Raw genomic sequence first — 24,372 nt, 5'->3', positions numbered from 1 at the left:
GTCGGAGACTAATCTTCTACACCGCATCAATTTACTGGAAAACATTTTTCACCTATTTAGAGCCTTCTGAGTTTACCTATGTGAAATTTGATATATGATGGTGGTATAGGTAGGTAACGTGAAGGAGCGTGGGAATAGAATCAGTAGGCCCAGCTTCCTGCTGTGCCCTTTAGCAGGTAGTAATTGTGATATTGGTTAAGTACAAGTCTCTCGTCACAGTGGCTCGTGCATCTGACTCCCCCCCGCCCACGTAACTTTCACTGGGGATGGAGCCATTGGCCCAGGCTACAGATGGCCTCTTACCCCTGTCCCAGTGGCCAGAGAGTGGGGGTTTCTCGGCTTCCCAAACCCCTGGAGCTGAGGCAGGAGAAGCTGCCGGCGAGCTCACAGCTGCAGCTCAGCAACCTGGGCCGGAGTGCATCATAGGTGAGACACCAAAATGGACAACCCCCTTTCCTCGCCTCGCTTGGGTGTCCAGAAGTCACTGTCACCCAGAATGGCCCTAGGTGACTGGCCCGGAGGCCTTGACCCCTCCATGCTCACTGAAGAGTTGCAGGGGGTGATGGGAGTGTCTAAACTCGCTCTTCTGGTTTCCTCAAGAAAACAGGTGAGCAGTCAAAACAAGATTCGCATGATTTTTGCAAAGAAACAAAGATCGAGTTCAAGCTTGTCGTTGTGGTTAAGTTTGCTGTGCTGTTAGTATCGAGGAAGGCTCTTCACATACCTCTGACAAGCTGATGTTCAAAGAGGAGTTTGACGTAAGCAGTGACGTGGAAGCATGGAGAAAAAACATTCGGGCCGCACGAGATTGGAAAGCTAAATAGCAGTGGCCTACTCCCAGTGTATTCATCTTGGATTTCGTCCTAAGTGCCATCGATCTTGCCCCCCAGTATTCCACTGAGCAGATAAGACAGGCGGATCTTGTGCACACCCATATAAACTCTAACCTTATTTGGCAGCGGCCTGAAGGATGGTCATTTTGTGTCGCTGTGCGTGGAGCCAAGTGCCGGGCTGAGCATTGTTTGGAATGTCCCTAACTTTCACCTGCGATAAAAACCATAGTATCACAAATCTGTGAAGAAAGCGGAGACCCCTGGGGACTGAAGACCCTTGAAAGAAACTCTTCAGTAATATGAAAACAGCCACGTTAGAGCCTCAACCAGTGCAACCAGAGAATATGTCTTTATGCAATACCGTCAACCAAGCAGCTGCCTCGTTTAGCAGACGATTTTATGGGATGAACTCCATTTTACTAACTTCCCATCTGGGATGGTTCCTCGAACAGGGATACCCAGGTTTGAGCAGGAGCATAGGATCACTTGGGCTGGAAATCCAGGAGCCACCCCAGTCTTCCCACCTGGTTCCTGCCGACTCTGGCCCAGTGCCAACCGTAGGATCGACTTCAGCGGGAAGGACGTCCTGCAGAAATGGAAGCGAGCGAGTCAAACAGGAGGCCTCCCTGGGCTCATTTCAGGGGGCGCGTCTATGGATTCATATGTCCGTTGGCCACAGGAGCGCCCCAGAAAAGTCATCAGGTGCCCTAGGATCCCCAGGAGTGACTACAGGGCACGATTTGGGCCAATCCATCCTCTTTTGGCTGTAGCCCCCAGTGAGGGGGTGAGAGGGAGGAGGGAGTAAGGCTTTGGGGCAGGGGGAGAGAGAAGCAGGGCCACCCAACCCTACCCCAACTCCAGGTGTGGTCGGCTATTCGCTGACCAGACCCCGGCTTAAGAAATTTGGGTCCTGTGGACCAGCCCAAGCCGGCGGTGGATGAAGTGGTTTCCGTCCCCTTCCCCGTGCTGCCTCCACCCCCACGGTGACAGTCGGTTCAGGAACGGGTCTGGATCTCCACTCCCGACCCGGTCCAGATCCCTCTGTCACGTTCCCCAAGTCTGCGGGCTCCCCAAATCCCCTCATGCCTCCGCGGAACTTTCCAAACGCGCACAGCCCTTCTGGCACCGTCGCCCAAGTGGCCCTGCAACTCTGAATGGAAAGAACGAATCCTAGAATGAGGGCAGTAAAGCTGAAAAGGACTTGGAGTGGTCATCTGAATCCAGTTGGGTGGGTAGGCGGGGATTTCTTCAAGCCACCTCTCCCATTGCCGAATTCCGTCCCCCAAAGTAGCCGAACTTGAAGATGGGATATAGTCATTGCAGTATCTCCGTTCTGCAGTTGGGGCTACTGGGGCCTTTATCTGGTAAAGAACAATTTACAGTGAAGCCTGGATCTCCAAATCACTGTCTGATGACGGGCCTTAAGGAAAGGCCAGTCTTTCTTTGGCTTTAAGATTGTGGTGCGGATAGTTACGCGAAATGGAACGTAAAAGGGGTTTAGATTAACTGGAGATGGAACTGTTCTCATAGACACGTGCCCCAGGATATCCGATTGGATATGTGTTCGTCTCTCATCGTATTGCTCTGAAACCAAGAAGAGGGTTTGTTTAATAGTAATAATAGTAACTGTGGTGTTTACTAAGGGTCTGCTAGGTGCCCAACATATTAGGTGCTGGGCTAGATACAAAGTGAGACAGACACCGTCCCCGCCCCATCTGGGGCTCACGGTCGTAAATGGGAGGGAGAGGAGGCAATTCAATTCCCATTTTACTGATGGGGAGACTGAGGCACAGCGAAGTTTGGCGACTTGCCCAAGGTCACACAGCAGGCAAGAGTTGGAGCCAGGATTAGAACTCAGGTCTCCTGACTCCCAGGTCTGTGGTCTTACCACCAGGCCATGCTGCTTCTATTTTGCCCTTCAAGAAGGCCTTTTCGAATCACGATGAAAGGGTTGTGCGTATATGTTCTCCGGTGATGAGAACTAAAGCATTTCACCTCTGGCGCTTGCTCATCTCGTCTGGCTTTCTGCTTAGAGAGGCGGTGAAGCGCAGCCTTGGGAGATGAAAGCCTTGAGAGAGGACTTTCTCTCTGCTCCCTTTTACAGGGAGCTGCCAGATGAGAGAGATTGCCCTAGCAGAAGCAAAAGCGAGAAGAGATTTTTTTTTGCCCTCCTCCTCTGAGTACACATTTCCTATTGTTTCTTTTTCTCTCGCTCTGACTGTCTGAGTCTCTCTCCTCCTCCTCCCTCCGTGTGTTGTTCTGTTCTTAATGTCTGGTGTCTGCCCTGATAAACTCTTCAAGCTCAGGCCCCTACCCTAACCGTTGCACACAGCGGGCAACGGAGATGTGGGGTATCGATTCAAGAAGAAAGAAGGCAAGCTAGTGAGGGGGTAACTGGCGGGAGGCGAGTGACAGACACACAACGAAAGCGATGGAGAGCGGTGAATGGAGTGATGCTCGTTGTCTTCCGCAGTCCGTTTTTTACGGGATATGTCTTCGACCCAGTTCCTGGTTTCAGAGTAGTTCACCTTTTGAAATTTCCTTATGAAACCATCCCACCTCACTTCCATTGGCCAAGTGTGTTTTTTCACCCAAATCTGCATGGGGCAAACCCTTTTAAATGCCATGGTGATGTTACCATCGTGGGTAGAATTTGTTCTCTGAACCAAATGCCCAAGAGCCCAAACCAGAATACCTTGATATCAACATGGGTTCTTGCTGACTGACAGCACTTTAAGCTTTTCCTGCTTCTACCTTGTCTTTAGGGTCCTTTTTGCAATCCCTGGGGTCTAGGCCGAGTGGCTGGGGAGAAAGAGAAGTAACGAAGAGTTACCTGCACCCTTAGCTGCTCACACCTATCCGCCTAAAGCCGGTCACTCAAAACTCTCACACAAAATCTTGTTTAAATTAGTCGCCACAACAGCAGTGTAATGCTTTTTGGTTCTTTACTGCTGAATTGGGGCAAAAAGTACTAGTAAGAGGCCACTGAGATATTAATGGATAATGAGGCTATTAAATGCAGATTGCACACACACATTTTGGTTAAGCTCCCGATAGGTTTTCCCTGTGCAGATTCATTAGGCATTTTTAAATAATGGGTTTTGAGGGAATTCACATTCATGTTTTTTGTATGACTGAGAACATTGTAATATCTCCAAGGAGTAATATCCTGTCATCTCTACCAAAAAAAAAAAATGTGTTTCATGGGTGGATGGGTGAAATGTGCATTCATTTTCTTAGTCTGGCATTCGGTTACAATTGGATCACTAAAAACCATGTTATTGTTTTGAGTGGCTTTGCTCCAAAAGTCGCTTTCTCATTCCATCTATTGTTTATCCTTTTTTTTTAAAATTTTAATTGTACCCGTCTATTAACGTGAGCTAATCCAATACATATATTCATGACATCAAATGTCTCTGGAGTTAGGCCTCGTTAGAATCTTGATGCAATAATATTGCTAGACCACTGAACCTATTTTGGTTTAATTGCCACTGGCTACTCCCAGAAACATTGGCTTTGTTTTTAGCTCACAGGAGATTTCCTTCTTTTTTTCTTCCAGCCATTGACAGCTCTTCTACAACAAGCAGCGCTTCTCCAGTGCCCAACAACTATGATGCCCTAGAAGGAGGAGGATATCCAGGTAACCCGTGTGTTCGACAAGATGCTTCCTTTGTGTAAAAAATTAAACAAAGAGTGGGTCCCACTGATAATTAATGCCAACAGAATTGTTATTGTTTCCAAAGGGAGTTCTAATCCCAGCTCTCCCGATCAATCAGTGTATTTATTGAGCGCTGACTATGTGTATAGCATGTACTAAGCGCTCCGGGAAAGTACGGTACGACCTTAGGTAAGTCACTTCTCTGCACTTCAGTTTCCTCAACTGCAGAAATGGGGATTCATTACCCGTTCTCCGTCACATTTAGATTGTGGGTGCCATGTGGGAGAGGGACAGTGTCAGTCAGTCGTATTTATTGAGCACTAACTGTACTAAACGCTTGGGAGAGTACAATATAACAAAAAAACAGACATATTCTCTGACCACAATGAGCTGTCCGACCTGATTAACTTATATCTACCCCAGGACTCAGAATACTGCTTGGTAAATAGTAGTGGCTTAACAAATACCACAGAAAAAAGGGAATGGGGAGGGAGACATTCTACTGATAAAAAGAGAGATGCGCTTCTAGGTTTTAAGTGACTAATGGTCTCTGCACAATGAAACTCACAGATCGATCATCATTTTTTAAAGTTTCCCAATTCTGTACCACCTCTGTTTCTAGGATGAAATCTGTCACGTTATTGGGACAAAATAGGTCATCATATAATTCAGAAAAAAAAGTCTTCATCTGGGTTATTGCCTTGCCCCGCGATGAGCTGGGAGGCAACGCCTAGATCTCGATTGGTTCTTGTGTTCACTGCAGGACAAGACACCCCGTCTCCCTGCTCACTGACCCAGCATGGCCTAGCGTCTAGAGCACGGGCCTGGGAGTCAGAAGGACGTGGGTCCTAATCCTAGCTCTGCCCTTTGTCAGCTCTGTGACCTTGGGCAGCTCACTTCACTTCTCTGGGCTTCAGTTCCCTCATCTTTAAATTGGGGATTAAGACTGTGAGCCTAAGTGGGGCAGGGTAAATGCTCAGTGCTGGGGTAGATACAAGATAATTAGGTCGGACATGGCCCCTGTCCCTCATGGAGCTCACAGTCTAAGAGGGAGGGAGAACAGCTCCCATTTTACAGATGAGGAAACTGAGGCCCAGAGAAGTTAAGTAACTTCTCCAAAGTCACACACAGCAGGCCACTTGCAGAGCCAGGATTAGAACCCAGGCTCTTTGACTCCAAGACCCATGCTCTTTCCACTGGGCCGTGCTGCTTTTCTTTCTCTCTGTCTCTCTCTCTCTCACACACACACAAAGTATATATAATTATAATTGCGTATATAATATATTCACGCAAAACAGTTCTTCATACTCAAAAATGCCATTATTAATCATGAGGTCCGGTTGGTGCCTGACCTTAAATCTCTTAAATAACGCTTCTGGTGTTAGATTTCTTATCTCAGGACCTTATTTCCTCCCCCGCCACACATACACACACAGCTCCCGGTTCCCGCCAAGTAAAATCCCACCAAAGAACAAATTGCTCTCACCTTTGTGGGTGAAAGAACTCCTGTAAAACCTCAGGGTTCTACCACTGCTAGGGCAAAATGCCCACCGTCCAAAAATTCGGAAAGAATTCCAATGTCACCCAGGAGATGAGCAGTTTATTCCCACAGAAGACTTTCCTTTCCTTTGGGTGAACAGCTAGGATATTCTCAAGCAGTTCCAGGTTAAAATGTCTTATTTTTTTTCTCTCCATAGCCCCAAAAAAGGAACAAAAAGCTACACCTGGGACATCACTTTTAACCATTCTTCCCTATCGTCCTAAAGGGGTTGAGCTTATCCTGTAACTTGACATGTGTAGCGTATGTGAGCTTCACGTGGGGCAACCTGATTGCCCTGTATCTCCCCCCGCGCTTAGAACAGTGCTCTGCACATAGTAAGCGCTTAACAAATACCAGCATTATTATTATTATTATTATGTGTGGCTCTTTGCATCCTGCCGTGGATGGCTCATGGGAACATAAAAGTCTTGGTAGCCACTTGTTGTTGGCAGATGGGAAGAAATACCGTGTAAGGAGCAAGGGGGAACTGTTTGTAGTGCCAGTTCAGGGATTGGTGTAGAAATTGTTCCAGGCACATCGTGCTTTGGAGTCTGGGGGACTTATTGCCCCTGGTTGGCTGGCCTGCTGTGGCCTAGATTTTGAATGTGGGGCGTCACGGCCATTGAGGCTGGGGCAGACCATTATCTTAACCCCAATCACACCCTTGACAATACCTATACCTTTGCCCTTGCTGTGTCCACCTATCCACTCTCCCGTCCCATCCCCTCAGCATTGTACTCGTCCATTCAACCGTATATATCTTCATCACCCTATTTATTTTGTTAATGAGATGTATATCACCCTGATTCTGTTTATTTGCTATTGTTTTTAAGAGATGTTCTTCCCCTTGATTCTATTTATTGCCATTGTTCTTGTCTGTCTGCTCTCCCGATTAGACCGTAAGCCCGCCTAAGGGCAGGGACTGTCTCTGTCTGTTACCGATTTGTACATTCCAAGCGCTTAGTACAGTGCTCTGCACATAGTAAGCGCTCAATAAATACTGTTGAATGAATGAATGAATGAATATCCACTCCTCTGAGAAGGGGCGAGAGAGGATTTGGCTAACAGATTGGAGTGGCTCTGAATTTGAGTTTTGCTTCCCAGTGGGTGATTGTGATGTGTTTTTGTTTTCCCTCTCCTAGAAACCCTTTCTTCACCTACCAGCAGTCCAGCTCCTGCTCCCTCCACCCCTCAGCCAGCCAAGACATCAAAGCCTTTTGGTTATGGCTATCCTACTCTTCAGCCTGGTTATCAAAACGCGGCCCCTCTTAGTTCGGGAACACAGCCTAGTAACCCAGGATATCATTCTGGGTTCCAGCAGTACGCCCAGGTAAGAGTCGGGTCATTCAATCAACGGCACCGATTGAGCGCTTCTGTGTGCCGAACACTGTACTAAGGCCTGAGGAAAGCTTGATACAATAGAGCTGGTAAAACAAAATCCACGGTCATTATTATTGAAAATCCAGGTGAGGCAGTGAATCTGTAATATCCAAACTGTGGTGCCTCTCAAGTGGAAAGGGGCGGAATTGGTTTATTGTTCAATAATAATGCCTCTCATTTTGTGGGGATAGTAATAATAATTGTGGTATTTAAGCATTTAATGTGTGCTAGGCACTGTTTTAAGCGCTGGGGTAGATACAAAGGAATTAGGTTGGACATAGTCCCTGTCCCACATAGGGCTCCTAATCTTAATGTCCATTTTGCAGTTGAGGGAACAGGCCTAGAGAAGTGAAGTGATTTCCCCGAGTTCACTCAGCGGATAAGTGATAGAGTTGGGATTAGAACTCAGGTCCTTCTGACTCCCAGGCCCGTGCTCTATCCACTAGGCCACGCTACTTTAAGAGTCCTTTAGCCAGGATTTTCTTTTTGGTTGAAAAAAAGACATGTCTTTTCAGAATTTTTTAGCTCTCCTTTGGCAACGTCAGTCAAATTGGCTTATTAATCACTGTGCCCTATTGGAGAGTCTTTCGCCGCCATATATTCCCTTCTCTGCATTTTCTGTAGCTTGAAAATAGCCTCAAGTGGTGACCACCCCATTCGTTAATGGTTACGCCGTTCTTGTTTTCCAGCAGTATCCCGGTATGAACCAGCTCTCGTCCAGTTTAGGAGGATTGAGCCTGCAGCATTCTCAGCAGCCAGAAAGCCTGAGACCCGTCAACCTTACGCAGGATAGGAACATTCTTCCCACGACACCTGTTCTGGCTCCTGTCCCCAACTTGAATGCAGACCTCAAGAAATTGAACTGTAGCCCAGAGTAGGTATTCAACCATAGGAGAATTTCCCGGGCTGAATGAATTTTCCCCTACCGACATTCCAAAATGGTAAAATTAGAACAGCCACCTTTAGGAAAGAGTCAATGGACATTTCCTACTTTAAGTTAAAAAATGGAATTGGAAAAACCCACTCAGGTAACCTAATCCATTCGTTCCCAGCCCTATTAGATGTCACTCTGGACTTGGGTGTAGCTCTTCAGCCTGTTGTATTTTCCTCAGAATGGCATTTCCACCATTTTTCTCGAGAAACTGTTTTTGTAGATCACTTTACTAGGAAATCTGTCATCTTAGAGTTTGCAAACTAATTGTATTTTCCATCTCGTTCTTTCATTCTCGTCTTCAAATAAGACTTCTGGGGTAATTCTTCTCTGTCTGCTATCATTTATGTCCTTTTGTCCCGGATAATTAGATCATTTTACAGTCTTTTGACTGAAATCTCCCAATTCTCTCTTGGTTGTTATTTCCTCCCCAGTCAACGTGTTCGATCTTTCAAATGCCGTGCATGCTGTTGGTGGAATTACTTGCCGGGTTGTGAATATTAGTAGCAGGTTGCTCCAGAGGTACCTATTTGGAGCAGAGAGAATGGAGAACAGACCGTGAAGAAAGATGATTCCTTTTGCCTGTTGAAGCCTGTTAGAATCCATGAGCCTAAGCTTTTGACATTAGAACCGGGCACTGCTCTCTTGTGATAGCAGTCTCAGTACAGGTGGTTTTCAGGTTCAAAATCCTGAATTAAGATAGAACTCCGAAGTTCACGGCCCATTTGTTCTGGGAGGCCAGAACAGCAGTGTGCCGTGCAGAGATGATTTTCAGTGAGAAAATCCACTCTGCTGACCCTGTCTGTCATCAATCAGTCCATCATATTTATTGAGCACTTACTATGTACACAGAGCATTGTACTAAAGAGCATAAGAGTCGACAGACATTTTCACTGCCCCCAAGGAGCCTACAGACTAGATGGGGGAGACACACACTAATATAAATACAATGTGGATATGGACTTAATTATTACCAAGGTAACAATTTTAACCACTCCAAAATAAGTAAATAAATAAAAATCTCTTCTGCTAGCAGACCATCCCGGAATACCTCAGATAAGGAGTGGTTTAGATTCTGAGAGCTGTGTTCTCCAGCTGAGCGCGTGAATGGAGTAGTTAGTGCATTGGCTGTGGTGATGATTGTGGTATTTGTTAAGCGCTTTCTAAGAGCTAGTCACTGGGCAAGAAGGAAGATATCACTTTGGACACAGTCCCTGTCCCTCGTGGCACTCGCAGTCTAAATAGGCCAGGCAACTGGTATTGAATCCCTATTTTCCATACTGAGGCCCAGAGAAGTTAAATGACTTGCCAAGGCCACACAGCAGACAAGTGGCAGGGCTGGGATTGAAACGCAGATCCTGTGACTCCCAGGTCCCTTGCTCTTTCCACTAGGCCTCGTTGCTTCTGTGACGTTACCATTGTAGGGAAAAGAAAGTCTTGGAAATTTCTTTCCTGATGTGGCCACTTTCCCCTCACCCTCAGCGTCATCAGTGTTGCATTTGGTAGGAGCGTACAGTGTGCCGACCACTGTATTAAACGCTGGAGTAGAGTGAAGTTAGTCGGATCGGGCACAATCACCATCCATCCTGATTAGCTGGTGTCTTAGTTCAGTGCCTGACACATAGTAAGCGCTTAAAAAAAGTACCATTAAAAAAAATCATTTGTATTTATTGAGCGCTTACTGTGTGCAGCGTGCTTTACCAATCACTTGGGAGAGTTTAGCACAACAGAGATGGTAGGCACATTCCCTGCCCAAAACGAGCTTACAGTCCGCATTGCGGAAGGACCACTGTATATAAAAATGTTCTCCACATCTGTCAGTCCTGCCGTGACATCCCTTTGTTTTCCTGGTGTTGTCGCGAGAACACGATGGCAAAATCGGGGAACGTTCTTCCGCCGACGTGAGCCTGTTTGGCTACGGCGTGTCGTGGGGTACGTGTAGCGTGAGGTTCGTGGGTGCCAACGTCACAAGTTTTCCCAAATGCAGGGTTTCTCAAGAAAGTCGCCTTGGCATTCTAAGAGAAATGGGTCAACTTAAGCTGTATGCAGTTGGAGTCCAGTTTAATCTTCTATCTAGCCTCCTGTTTCTTGTTCCTTGCTAATCAATGTTACATTATATCCCAACTGTTTTCCTTGCAGTTCATTTCGCTGTACTTTGACAAATATCCCACAGACTCAGGCTTTGCTGAACAAGGCTAAACTTCCTTTAGGATTGTTGTTACATCCGTTCAGAGATCTAACGGTAAAGTAGCTTTTTAAAACCTTTGTTCTAAACCTTTGTTTTAAACCCCTGTTTAAACCTTGTTCTGATGAGGTGTGATTCTTTTTGTGTAAAACCATGCATTCCTTTAACTGCATGGTTCTCTATAGGGAATTATACTTCACTGGAATTAAATCGTTGATCAGATGGTCTCCTGTTGTTTTTTTGATCTTTTGGAGGCTATTATATATTTTAATGTCCTGAAGATCTTCTATCAGATGGTTAAGACTAATACAGAGAAACTAAAGAGCGAGTTCTGACCGAGAGGAATCCGTCAACAAAAGTATGCATTCGGGAACGAGTCCTAAATATAGTGATATGAACTCTAGAGTTGAAGTTCTGCAAGTTAAGTTTCAGGATAATGTCCTGTTTGCCATATGAATTGAGTACAGATAGTGTTGCAGTTTTTCAGTCAATACTAAAGCCACTACCCAGGCTTCCTCTGAATCCAAAATCAGTTGTGTCAACCGAACTCAAAGATGTATTCAAGAAATGATGTTATTTAGTAAGCACTTACTCTGTGCCAAGCACTGTGTCGAGTGCTGAAGTAGATAGATAGGGCACACTACCTATCCCACATGGGGCTCGTATCATTAGAGTAGGAAAGTGATATTTTGCCAACAGAATTTCAGAGGCTTTGTATCATCTGGGTCACCTAGCATGCCTACTCATCTGCAGTTTCTTTTTAACTCATCAATCAGTGATATTTATTGAGTGCTTACTGTGTGCAGACAACTGTGTTAAGCACTCGGGGGAGCGTAGTAGAACAGAGTTGGTAGATACATCGCACTGGATTGTGCCAAAGTATCTTCCCTCAGCAGATGCACTCACAGTTGGACAAGCATAGGTTCCACCTGAGTGAACAGGGATGAGAAAGAATAGGCAGTGTATATTCAATTTACTGGAGGCCTATAGTAGTAATAATAATGATGGTATTTGTTAAGCGCTTACTATGTGCCGAGCACTTTTCTAAGCGCTGTGACCCTTAGCAGGCCAGAGACCTAATGTTCATCGGGTCTGCCTGCTTGATTTTCAGTTGTGGGCATGTGGACCAGAATTTATTTTCACGACTAACTGAAGTCAGGCTGATATTGTGCCTTCCATTAGGAGAAGCAGAGTAGCCTAATGGAAAGGGCACGGACATGGGATTTAGAAGGACCTGGGTTCTAATCCCCGCTTAAGCCACTTTTCCGCTCTGGGACCTTGGGCAAGTCACTTCACTTTTCTGGTCCTCAGTTACCTAATCTGTAAAATGGGCATTGAGACCATGAGCCCCATGTGGGATATTGACTGTGTCCAACCTGATTAGCTTGTATCTACCCCAGTGCTTAGAACAATGCTTGGCACCTAAAAAGCTCTTACCGAATCCTCTTTTTTTTCCTGACATCAGATGTATTGAATCAGTCAAAATATGAAAGTATTTTTGTCGTACGTAACCGACCTTTTGAGGATTCCCTCTATGTAGAGGAGAGAGTGAAACTGCTTCGCTCCGATTCGTGCAATTTTTCTAGCCAAACGGATTCTTGTTGTTGCCGTGTTGCATCTGTGTCACCGTTTTATTTAGGGTTATGCTCTCTTGTGGTATATAAAAAGGGAGACCCTTTGATAGCAATGTGTGTTGCTCAGAAAACTCAGAACAAGAACTTAAAGAGCTGTGCCCATAAGCAGTTGCAGTCAATCGGTGGTATTTATCAGGAACTCACTATGTGCAGAGCACTGTACTAAGAGCTTGGAAGAGCAATCAATCACTGGTATTTATTGAGTGCTCACTGTGCAGAGCACTGGAGTGAGAGCTTGGGAGAGTACATTGTTACAGAAGAAGAAGAAGAAGATGGTATTTGTTAAGTGCTTACTATGTGCCAAGCACTTTAGTACAGTGCTCTGCACATAGTAAGCGCTCAGTAAATACTATTGAATGAATGAATTGTCTAAGCATCGGGATAGATACAAGGTAATCAGGTTGTCCCATGTGGGCCTCAAGTCTTAATCCCCATTTTCCAGATGAGGTAGCTGAGGCCCAGGGAAGTTAAGTGACTTGCCCAAAGTCACACAGCTGACAAGCGGAGGAGCCGGGATTAGAACCCACGGCCTCTGGCTCCCGAGCCCGGGCTCTTTCCATTAATCCACGCTGCTTCTCTGATAGAGAGTTGATAGACACGTACCCTCCCTGCCCACATCGAGCTGACGGTCTAGCGTCCAGCTTCGTTACGTGTCTCACGCTGCTTCGGTATCCTGGACTACATCTTGTCATCATTTTACTTTACAGCAATTACCGGTGATAACATCAAGCACCATCGTGAGGTGTCGATCCTGCAGGACGTATATCAATCCTTTCGTCTCCTTCATCGATCAGAGGAGGTGGAAATGCAACCTCTGCTATAGAGTCAACGATGGTAAGCGGCAGAACCGAGGAAGGGGTTTTCGTTGGGTTCTTCACCTTCAGGGCCCAGGTTCCCGTTCTCGGTCAGGAGAAGGGAGGCGAGAGACTCGGTCCTCAGATTCCCACGGAGTAAGATCGTCAAAGGTGGGAAGGAACCTCCCCGCTGTGGGCAGACAGCTGTCGAAACAGGTCATGCAGAGGCAGTGGAAGTTCCATACGTGGTCCAGGCCTGTAGCCAGAGTGATTGTGCTCGCCAAAGACTGACAACGCGCCTCTTCTCAAGGCAGGGTCTCTTCGGATTTCATGCAGAGTTTATTAAGTGCCTGCCATGTGCCAGGCACTGTAGTAGGCACTGGAATCATTATTATGGCACTCGTTAAGTGCTTACTATGTGCCAAGCACTGTTCTAAGCACAGGGGTAATTGCAGGTTAATCAGGCTGGACACAGTCCCTGGCCCACACGGGGCTCATGATCTTCATCCTGATTTTACAGGTAACTGAGGCCCAGAGAAGTGAAGTGGCTTGCCCAGGGTCACCCAGCAGACATGTGGCAGACCCAGGGTTAGAACCCATGTCCTTCTGACTCCCAGGCTGGCTTTATCCACTAAGCCAACTCTAACTCCAGTGACCTTATTCTTCATTTTCCCAGTCAATCAGTGGTATATATTGAGTGCCTAGTATGTGCAGAGCACCATACTAAGTGCTTGGGGGAGTAATCAATCAGTCAGTTGTATTTATTGAGCACTAAACTCCTTTTAGAGCACTGTACTAAGCACTTGGGATAGTTCAGTATTACATTTGGAAGACACATTGCCTGCCCACAACAAGCTTACAGTTTAGAGGGAGGAGACGGACATTAATATAAATAAGTAAATTGCAGCTAGGTATGTAAGTGCAGTGGGGCTGAAGGAGGGATGAGAACAGGGAGCAAATCCAAGTTCAAGGGTGACACAGAAGGGCGTGAGAGAAGAGGAAAGGAGGGCTCAGTCAGGAAGTCCCGTCTGACGAGGTGTGCCTTCGGAGAGTACAATTCGGCAAAAGTAGCAGACACGTGCCCTACACTGAATTGCAAGAATTCATTTTTAAGCATCTTGTAATTGCCCTCCAGAAAATGTGTGCTAGGGACGCTTCCTTGCATGGGGATGAGTTGGTCTAAGGAGTATACAAACCCCTGGGTTTCTAGCCCAGGGGCTAACCACTGTCCTACGTGGACATTTGAGATAACATCACTTTTGGAAATAACTCAGTTTTTCCATTCCCAACAGGGAGGCTTTTTTTTTTTTCCTGGAAGTGATTTTAAAACTCTTTGGAATTCTCAGAGGCATATAAATGTCAAGTATTGAAAATAGGAGGTTTTTGTGTTGACATTATTGGGTCGATTATGGGTATAAGCTGTGTATTGCATCTGTCAGTGATCATTTGCATTGGATTTCCATTCATTGTTCCTCTATCTGTTCTCTAGTTCCTGAAGAATTTATGTACAACCCCCTTTCCCGATCTTATGGGGAGCCTCACAAGCGGCCCGAGGTGCAGAATTCAACTGTGGAATTCATTGCTTCTTCAGACTACATGGTAACTATTTGGTGTTTTGTCCTAAGTAGGTACAGCTATAATTTAACTTAAATCTTGTTTCAGTCAGTGCTGAGATAGCAGTATTCAGTCAGTCTATGGAATTTACCGAGCACTTTCCGTATGCCGAGCTCTGTACTAAGAGCTTTGATTCTCTGGAAAGTAGAGGATTGTGGGTTTAATAGAGGGTAGCTTTATTACAGTTGATTCTAAAGGTCAGAGCTAATTAATGGAAAAAAGTTCTTTGAAAAAGCCTTTCGGTTTCCTAAACATAAACTTGTATTGCAAACAGGTAGGAAATGTTCATTTTTCTAGTTAACCATCATCCTCAGTTCATTTCTTTTTCCATTTCTGCAATGCAATTATCTCTGCACGGATATGCATGTTACCCTTTCCGCTACACTGAACCTCCCTGAAGTTGAAATTCACACGTTTCCCGAAACTCTCTCTGCTTCTTTTGAGCTTCCATTAAGCTCTGTTTTCACCAGGTTGCTAGTCGGTCATAGCTGATTTCCTTTTCTTCTTCAGAAGGACCTCCTACATTCCTTGTAACTCCCCAGCCCACTCTACAGTACTTCTGAGCACAGTGAGACATAAGATTTATTGTCGTGGCTACAGTTGCAGGATCAACAACCTTCTAGCTGCAGAACACTATGCTGGTTAGGTGCTTGGGTATCTGCATTAGAAACAAAAGTCATCATCCCTACCCCGAAGAGCTCACAATCTAATGGGAGCCTCGATGCAAATTGCAAGCCTACAAATGATAAAAGCCTAAGGGTCCAAATAATAAGAAAAGTAGGCAGTTCTGCCTAAACAGATCTACATAAGTGTCTTTTTGCCTCTATTTGCCTCTCAGACACTTAGTACAGTGCTGTGTACATAGTAAGCAATCAAATACTGTTGATCGATTGAGTACTGAAATGGCTGGTCAAATGACGTGACCGAATTAGTGGAGAGAAATTGAGATTGCCTTTTGGGGGACTTTGAACAAAGATTTGAAAGGTTGGGAAGTAGACACCTATGTCAGAGTTCTCAACAGTATTTAATAAGAGCTTAAGGTCACAAATGAAAACAAATCCAGTTCAAACTGCCTTTCTCTGGATCTGCTACCCACCCTCTGTATTTGCCCGTAGGCTTCTCCAGAATCAGGTTGTTCTCCCCTTCAGGGGCAGGAGTCTCTCTCCTCCAGAGCCCTAATTGCTGCTCTCTGAACCTGCAAGAATCCTCTCCCATCTCTCCCTTTTACCCTGTATCCAGCCAGGATCCACAGCACACGCTCTCCTCATGTCCTACTCTCCTTGACATGGAGCTCATTTACCTCACACTAAGATGGACACCGGCCTTTTTCCCCAACTACCCAGCCCCATTAAATCCTCACCAAACCTTGTCTCTGATTGACTTAACTAATTCTCCATACTTCCCTCGGGGAGGGGCACTATGAAGTGACTTTCCTGGCATCCTCCTCCCTCCTTAGTGTGGGGACCAATGTGTCTCACACTTCCTCCTCCTTATCTCAAGCAGGGTTGGTTCATTGAATTTGAGAGGCAGGGAGGGTGTTCCATGCAGTGGGCAAGGCATGGGTAATGGGTTGGACACTGTAGGGTCGTAAATAAGGTACTCGGTCACCTCTTCAACTCTTCCCACATCATTTTCCACACCATTTACAAGAGCTATTGAATCAGTGTCTCCCCATCTACTTTAGTAAGTCCCAGGTCAAGATCCTGGTGTGAACCTGGCATTGTCTTTAATTTCCTACATACAGTATTCTTGTTTTCAGGATTTGTCCACATTGCTTCTCTCATCTCCCAGTTTTCTTAGTCAAGTTGGCTGGCTGTCCCCATCATGTACTCCTTAGTCCCCTCTCCCATCTTCGTCTTTGTAATGTCAAGCTATCCCAGAGACTTGTAAGTCTTCCGTGCCACCTCTCTGCTCTCCTTCCAAGTTCTAATAAAACTGACCCTCACAAGATGTTTGATTTTAAAAGTCATAGGTTAAAGCTCTTCTTTTCGGGAAACTGTGCCTAGATTTAATGCTGACCAGAGGCATTAAAAGGAGACACTTTGTCACTCCCAAATGATTTGGTTCCCATGCCTCAATAATCCAGACCATCAATGCCTCAACTCTATTTGTTGAGTGTCCACTTGTGTGGAATACATTTACTAGGTCTGGTGGGGAATTAGACCAAGACGCAACACTCAGATTACCCTCATTTTGACAGATCTGGTAGATCTCCATTGCCTGGTCTTACAGGGGCTTATCCCTGGGAAGGTGGAAAGAGGGTACGTGTAGACCCCCAAAAACCATTTCGGGGAAAACGAGGTAGTGTTGAAGCAGGAAGAGAGACAGTCCCTTCAAAGGGAATCACTGGTTTCCTACTTGAGTTAATAATGTTGGTATTTGTTAAGCGCTTACTATGTGCCGAGCACTGTTCTAAGTGCTGGGGTAGACACAGGGGAATCAGGTTGTCCCACGTGGGGCTCACAGTCTTAATCCCCATTTTACAGATGGGGTAACTGAGGCACAGAGAAGTTAAGTAACTTGCCCAAAGTCACACAGCTGACAAGTGGCCGAGCCGGGATTTGAACCCATGAACTCTGACTCCAAAGCCCGTGCTCTTTCCATTGAGCCATACTTGAGTTACAGTCTTGCTATCAAAGTATTGCTTTTGTGCAGTCCACATCTATCAAATTTCAAAAGAAAAGAAGGAAGATACATTCTACTGTAGCAAAATATGTATTTTCCCCTTGTGCTTTCAAAATTTGATAGGTGTGTCTAGATATCGCACTACAGTGGAAAATAAACTCTTAGAAAGCAGGACAGTACCTTCTGAATGTTATGTATAGCGCCTGGCTCATGTTTGTTGCTGTCAGTATTCAGCAACAACCTCAAAATGTTGTTTTTTAAATGAAGTGAAATTTAAAACCTGCGTATTCCTCAGTCCGTCACTAAAACGTATAGGTTTTCCCCTCACCGTACTTGTAGGACCTGCACCTTCATCTCCATCCAAAGTGCTACCACGGTGACTCAAGCACTTATATACCTCCCTGACTACTGTATCAGCCTCCTCGCTGATCTCCCTGCCTCCTGCCTCACTCTGCAGGTCCATACTTCACTCTTTCTGCCCAAATTATTTCTCTCAAAAAAGTTCAGTCCACATCGCCCTCCTCAGAAACCTCCAGTGGTTACACATCCATATCCGCATTAAAGAGAAACTCCTTACCGTCAGTTTTAAGTCAGATAATCAACTGGCCCCTGCCTACCTACCCAACATGGCTGATCTACTCCTATACAACCCAGCCCACACCCTCCACTCCTCTAATGTCAGCCTAATGTCCTTGTCCATCGTTCTTGCCTCTCTCTCTCCGTCAACCGCTTCCTGTGGCCTGAAACTCCTTCCTCCTCCTTGTCAGACAGACTTTGTCCTTCTTCAAAGCGCTACTAAAATCATGTCTCCTCCAAGAGGGTTTCCCTTACAGCCCCTCCATTTCCTCACCCTATTTGCTATCCCTCCTGTATTTCCTATACACTAGTACACTTTAAGCACTTTGATACCTCACCCCTACCTCCCAAGACTGAAGTATCTATCTTTCTACTCTGCTGCTTCCCTCATATGTAATTTATTTTCACGTCTGTCTCCCCGACTAGGTTGTAAGCTTCTTGAGGGCAGGGATCAAGTATCATGTCCCCCAACTTGATTTTGTCATGCTCTCCCTAGTGTTTATTACAGTGTTCTGCCCACAGTAACACTCGATAAATATCATCGATTGATTAAGATTATTTTTTATTCCTTTTCCTTTCAGCTCCGACCTCCTCAGCCGGCAGTTTACTTGTTTGTTTTAGACGTGTCTCATAATGCAGTCGAAGCAGGATATTTAAACATTGTCTGCCAGTCATTGTTGGAAAATCTAGACAAGTAAGCATGGTTCTATTAAATCCTCTTCCCCTGGCAGCGAACTCTTTCTCTGTCGGTAGGTTTGTAGGATTTATGAAGATATTGCTGAAATCATTTCTAACCCAGCTTAATTCAGAATCTTTCACTGTACATGCCAACAAACAGCCCTCCTTACTTACCATTTAGTAAATGTCCTGCCGTGTGATTGGAAAGTCACGATATACTAGAACTTGAGATGTTCATTGGAAACAATCATTTATGCATTAGGGGGCTAACTTTCGCTCTTGATGGGTGGAAGTTCCTGTTAGCAAAGGCTTTCTTATAGCATAGAAATAATTCTCCATAGCTTTAGATATTTGAATGTGGAGGTTTGGTTACATTTTCTCAGTTTACACACATCACCTCTAGACCATTATGATTTTCCAGGTCTCAAGCAACTCCTAAACGATCTTTGAAATCAACTTTCAAAGGCAGCTTTTCGGTAAAATTGGTTACCATACGACCAGTGGTGAATGTCCATCGTAGGCACCGTACAAGTGCATTCGTGGTTCTTGCCCATAAATGAGGTCAAAGAAATTAAGACATTCAGAATCTGAGCCTCCATGGGTGGACTTTTGTGGATGGCCTCTCAGTTTCATTTCCTAAGTGGTTTTCTCCATTGAAAGCTTTGTCTATCAATCGGTCAGTGGTATTCATTGAGCACTTACTATGTGCAGAGCACTGTACTAAGCACTTGGGAGAGAACAGTGCCATAGAATGAGCAGACACATTTGCTGCCCATAGTGAACTTACTGTCTCGAGGATTGTAAAGATGGTTTGTCCTCCGTAATTCCTCATCTCTTCTTGATTCTAGGGACAGCATTAATATTGAAAGGGTAAAGAACCAGCCCCATCTAAGAAACACTTTTTGACTCTGTACAGAAGTTTCACTAAGTGGGTTTGGGGTGCCAAGCCCCTGAAATAATAAAATAAAATATTTTACAGAGAGTAAGCAAAATGTGCAGGGAGATCTTTTTTTTTTCTCCCTTGCTATTTGTTAAACCCTTATTATGTGTCACGCACTGAGGTAGATGCAAGATAATCAGGTTGGACACAGTCCCTGCCCCACATAGAGCTCACGGTTGAAATCGGAGGGAGGAAGATTTAATCCCCGTTGTACAGATGAGTTTACCAAGGTACAGGGGAGTCGAGTGACTTGCCCAAGGTGACGGCAGACAAGTGGTAGAGCCTGGATTAGAACCCAAGTCCTCCGACTTCCAGACCTGTGCTCTTTCCACCAGTCCACGCCGCTTCTACTAAATCAGTAATCTAGTAAGTAAATCCTGAAGTGGGTGGCTGGCAGTGGGTTGACTGGATTTGAAAGTTGAGAAGTTAAAAAGGAGGTAGTGGTGGGTCTTAAGGATTGGTGAGATGATAGCAGTAAGAAAGAATGATGGTTTTCAAAATGTCGTAGAAATGCAGTGGAGGAAAGAACAGTTTGGGAAAAGTCGAGGCGGCTACCTGAACCAGGTTCATTCGTCACCTGGTTTCTGGAAAGCTGTGACATTGTAGCAGGTTGTGTGTGTACCTAACCATCTCGCGTGCATTTGGGCTGGACCAAATTGAGGAAGGTTTAGGATGATCATATTTTCATGCTGAATCGCACCTCTTTACCTCAGCTCTCTAGAGAATTCAGCATCACAGTCCAGAGAGGTTAAGTGAGTTCCCCAAGGTCTCTCACACCAGCCAAGGTCTTCTGCCTCCTAGGCCTGTGCTTTTTCCACCAAGCCGTGCTGCTTTTGAAGAGTGAAGGGTATTGTGAAAAGGATAGTTGAAGGGCCAACTTGTTATAAAGCCTGCAAGAAAGGACTGCTTATTAAACTTTTAATTTTCATGATTTTCATTCAGTTGCTTGGGTGAGTACTTGGGAAAATAGCAGCATGGCTTAGGGGAAAGAGCCCGGGCTTGGGAGTCAGAGGACATGGGTTCTAATCCCGACTCCGCCACTTTTCTGCTGTGTGACCTTGGGCAAGTCACTTAACTTCTCTGGGCCTCAGTTACCTCATCTATAAAATGGAGACTGAGACTGCGTGCCCCATATGGGACTAACCGATTACCTTGTATCTACTTCAGTGTTAGAACAGTGCTTGGCACATAGTAAGCACTTAAATACCATTATTATTATTATTATCAATAATAATGACTTTTACGTCTACATTTGGTATGTCCAACCCCATCTAAGGAGTGTCCTCAGGATGGACTATTTTGAGAGCAAATATATCTCCTCATTCTACAGAAACAGTCCATAATGAGTTGGGTTACCGTTATCTTTTTCACTTCAGTGGGCATAGTACTTTTTTTTTTTTAAGAAGATAGTTCCAGTTAATGCATTTGATGATGTGGAATTGTTTTCTTGCACATGGAAGTACAATCCTGAGCATTCTTGCTATTTAAAGATGTTATCTTTGGCTTTAGACTACCTGGAGATTCAAGAACAAGAATAGGATTTGTAACATTTGACAGCACCGTTCAGTTCTACAACTTGCAAGAAGGTTTATCCCAGCCTCAAATGTTGGTTGTCTCAGACATTGAGGGTAAGTAGAGAGGAAAATAAAAGTAAGATCATATAACACTGCTGTACTTTAAAAGATTCCATAGAGATTTGAGTCACTGATAGTATCTTTGTGTTTAATAACTTTGCCAGAAAACACACGAAGCTGAATTGTGAAACTATGCAATAGTGTTAACAAAACTAGTAGAAGATGTTATCTCTTTTATTCCTTTTATATGTGAAGTAAGAAAAGCAAGGCCTGGATTATGATTATTTTGTATGTGAATTCTTTTTTGCCTGGATTTGTTGAAGATTTTGTATTTTTTCCATAGACATTTTCTTACCTACACCTGATAGTTTACTTGTGAATCTACATGAAAGTAAGGAGGTAAGATGGATTTTTTTCAAAGTACCATTACAACCATTTGATGCAAATGCCTATTTGATAATTTTTTTAAAATCCCACATTTAACTTACAGTCCACCAGTAACTTCAAGTTAATCATTGGATCGTATATTTCAGTGAATTAGTCTAGTGGAAATTACCATCACATCGCGTCATTTTGTTTCGGGTTTTTATTTCGGTTTTTAAAAGATGGGGTGTTCATTTGTGTACGTGTCATTGGGAAAAATGAGCGTCAGGTGTTGACGGTGCACATTCTCCAGCCTCTTCAGAGAAATCCTACACTTGCCTCCTGAGTAACTCTTCTCAATCTTGTCTTCCAGCTGATAAAAGACTTATTGAATGCATTACCAAATATGTTCACCAATACAAGAGAAACGCATAGCGCTCTTGGCCCTGCACTTCAGGCTGCCTTTAAATTGATGTCTCCAACAGGTGGCCGGGTGTCTGTGTTTCAGACACAGTTACCTTCCTTGGGTGTAGGACTCTTACAGTCCAGAGAAGATCCCAATCAAAGATCAAGTACAAAGGTATCTGGGATTTTATTTCCGCGTAACATTTCAGAAGCCGTTTTTCCCCTACTACTCACCTTTTGTCCCAGCTTATTGTGCGCAGAACACTGTACTGAGCGCTTTGGGGAGTGCCCTGTGACAGTTGGTAGACACATTACCTGTCCACAGTGAGCTTAGAGTCTAGAGGGGGAGACAGACACTAGTATAGATAAATTACGGATATGTACACGAGCGCTGGGGTGGGAGATAAAGGGTGAAAATCCGAGCGAGAGGGCGACTCTGAAGGGAGTGGGAGAAGAGGAATTGAGAGCTTAGTTGGGGAAGGCCTCTTGGAAGAGATTCATTCAGTCGTATTTATTCATTCAATAGTATTTATTGAGCGCTTACTATGTGCAGAGCACTGTACTAAGCGCTTGGAATGAACAAGTCGGCAACAGATGAGACAGTCCCTGCCGTTTGACGGGCTTACAGTCTAATCGGGGGAGACAGACAGATAAGAACGATGGCGATAAATAGAGTCAAGGGGAAGAACATCTCGTAAAAACAATGGCAACTAAATAGAATCAAGGCGATGTACATTTCATTAACAAAATAAATAGGGTAATGGAAATATATACAGTTGAGCGGACGAGTAATACAGTTGAGCGGACGAGTAATACAGTTGAGCGGACGAGCGCTTACTGTGTGCAAAGCACTGTACTCGGCGCTTGGGAGAGGAGACTCTAACAACAAACAGACATATTCCTGCCCGTCTAGAGGGGGAGATAGACATTAATAGAAATAAATAGCTAAATAAATAAATTACATATATATACATTTATGTTGTGGATTTGGGAGGGAGGATGAATGAAGGCGTTGGAGGTGAGGAGAGGAATCTCCCGTCAGATATGAAGGAGGGCATTCGAGGCCAGAGGTGGGATTTGGGCTAGAGGTTGGCGACCACATATAGATGAGACCGAAGAGAGTGAGTAGGTTGGAACTAGAGGAGCAAAGTGTGCGGGCTGGGTTGTAGTAGGAGACCAGGGAGATAAGGTTGATTCACACACAATCTCGCTCTGACGGTTTTTCTTTCGTAATCCGTTTCCTAAAGGTTGTTCAACATCTTGGTCCTGCAACTGATTTTTATAAGAAGTTGGCCTTAGACTGTTCAGGACAGCAAACTGCAGTGGATCTCTTCCTTTTAAGTTCACAGTATTCTGATCTGGCATCTCTAGGTAAGTGGATAGTCTTGTAACAATTATAATAATTACGGCATTTGTTAAGGACTTACTGTGTGCCAGTGTTCTAAGCGCTGGGACAGATGCAAGGTAATCAGCTTGTCCCACGTGGGGTTCCCAGTCTTCAACCCCATCTGTTGAAGCTGTGTGGCTTGCCCTAGGTCACACAGCAGACAAGTGGCAGAACCAGAATTAGAACCCACATCCTCTGACTCCCAAGCCTGGGCTCTTTCTCCTAAGAAAGCTGCTCGTATAGTTTAATATGCTCTGGGATTCAGGACACCTGGGTTTTAGTCCCGGTTCTGTCTGCTGGAACTATTTAATCAGCGGGGAGGATTTCTAGACCAGAGCCCCGCAGACGTCACTCCAGGACATCCCGACAAACAGGTGGCCGATGTAGTCAGCACAGACCGTAGCGATTACTCCAACCGATCCCTGTATACGGTTTCTTGGACCTGACGTCCAACCGCCAAGACTGGTCCATCGCTCCCAACTGGAGACACTGTCAGACTCCACTGTCTGTGCCCAAAAATTCCATCCAAAGTTGTTTACATAAGACAACTATTCCATATTTTTAGAGGATTTAACTCCGGCTCTAGAACGAGGCTTAGAACTATGAAGCAACAAGGAACGATACCCCGTGGCATTTAGGAGCCCTCATCCAGGGTATAGGAACCCGCTAGCGAGTTGTCAGTCTGGTTATTTAGAGTAGTTCTGAGAAGGCAACCTTGGTATATTAGCCTATTGAATGACGCGAGAGCTTACGTGGGCTAATGAATAGAGTACAGGCCTGGGTTCTAATCCCGGCTCTGCCGTTTGTCTGTTGTGTGACCTTAGGTAATTCACTTCACTTCTCTGGGCCTCAGTTACCTCATCAATAAAATGGGATTAGAATTGGGAGCCCCATGTGGAACATGGACTCTGTCCAACCTTCATTCATTCATTCATAGAGAAGTAGCGTGGCTTAGTGGAAAGAGCCCGGGCTTGGGAGTCAGAGGTCGTGGGTTCTAATTCCGGCTCCGCCACTTATCAGCTATGTGACTTTGGGCAAGTCACTTAACTTCTCTGGGCCTCAGTTACTCATCTGTAAAATGGGGATTAAGACTGAGCCCCAAGTAAGACAACTTGACTACCTTGTATCTACCCCAGTGCTTAGAACAGTGCTTGGCACATAGTAAGCATGTAACAAATACCATCATCATTATTATTACGGTGCAAAGCACTATACTAAGTGCTTGGGAGAGTATAATATAACAATAAAAAGACAC

At 45.0% G+C, this 24,372-nt stretch overlaps 1 protein-coding gene across 1 annotated transcript in view; it reads left to right on the top strand.

The window, feature by feature from the left end:
- The window catches only part of SEC24B (SEC24 homolog B, COPII coat complex component), a 102,133-nt gene that overhangs the window by 51,255 nt on the left and 26,506 nt on the right, over positions 1–24,372 (top strand). Inside the window, 13 exon segments of the mRNA XM_039913680.1 lie at positions 4,393–4,473; positions 7,174–7,247; positions 7,249–7,312; positions 7,315–7,361; positions 8,101–8,285; positions 10,482–10,584; positions 12,869–12,995; positions 14,445–14,554; positions 18,352–18,464; positions 20,898–21,016; positions 21,306–21,361; positions 21,699–21,905; positions 22,978–23,101. Coding sequence (XP_039769614.1) covers positions 4,393–4,473; positions 7,174–7,247; positions 7,249–7,312; positions 7,315–7,361; positions 8,101–8,285; positions 10,482–10,584; positions 12,869–12,995; positions 14,445–14,554; positions 18,352–18,464; positions 20,898–21,016; positions 21,306–21,361; positions 21,699–21,905; positions 22,978–23,101 — 1,410 coding nt within the window.

Source organism: Ornithorhynchus anatinus, chromosome 12 (assembly GCF_004115215.2).
Source record: "Ornithorhynchus anatinus isolate Pmale09 chromosome 12, mOrnAna1.pri.v4, whole genome shotgun sequence".
Lineage (NCBI taxonomy): Eukaryota > Metazoa > Chordata > Mammalia > Monotremata > Ornithorhynchidae > Ornithorhynchus > Ornithorhynchus anatinus.
The sequence above is the reverse complement of the archived record's forward strand: the minus strand, read 5'-3'. Positions and strand labels throughout refer to the sequence as shown.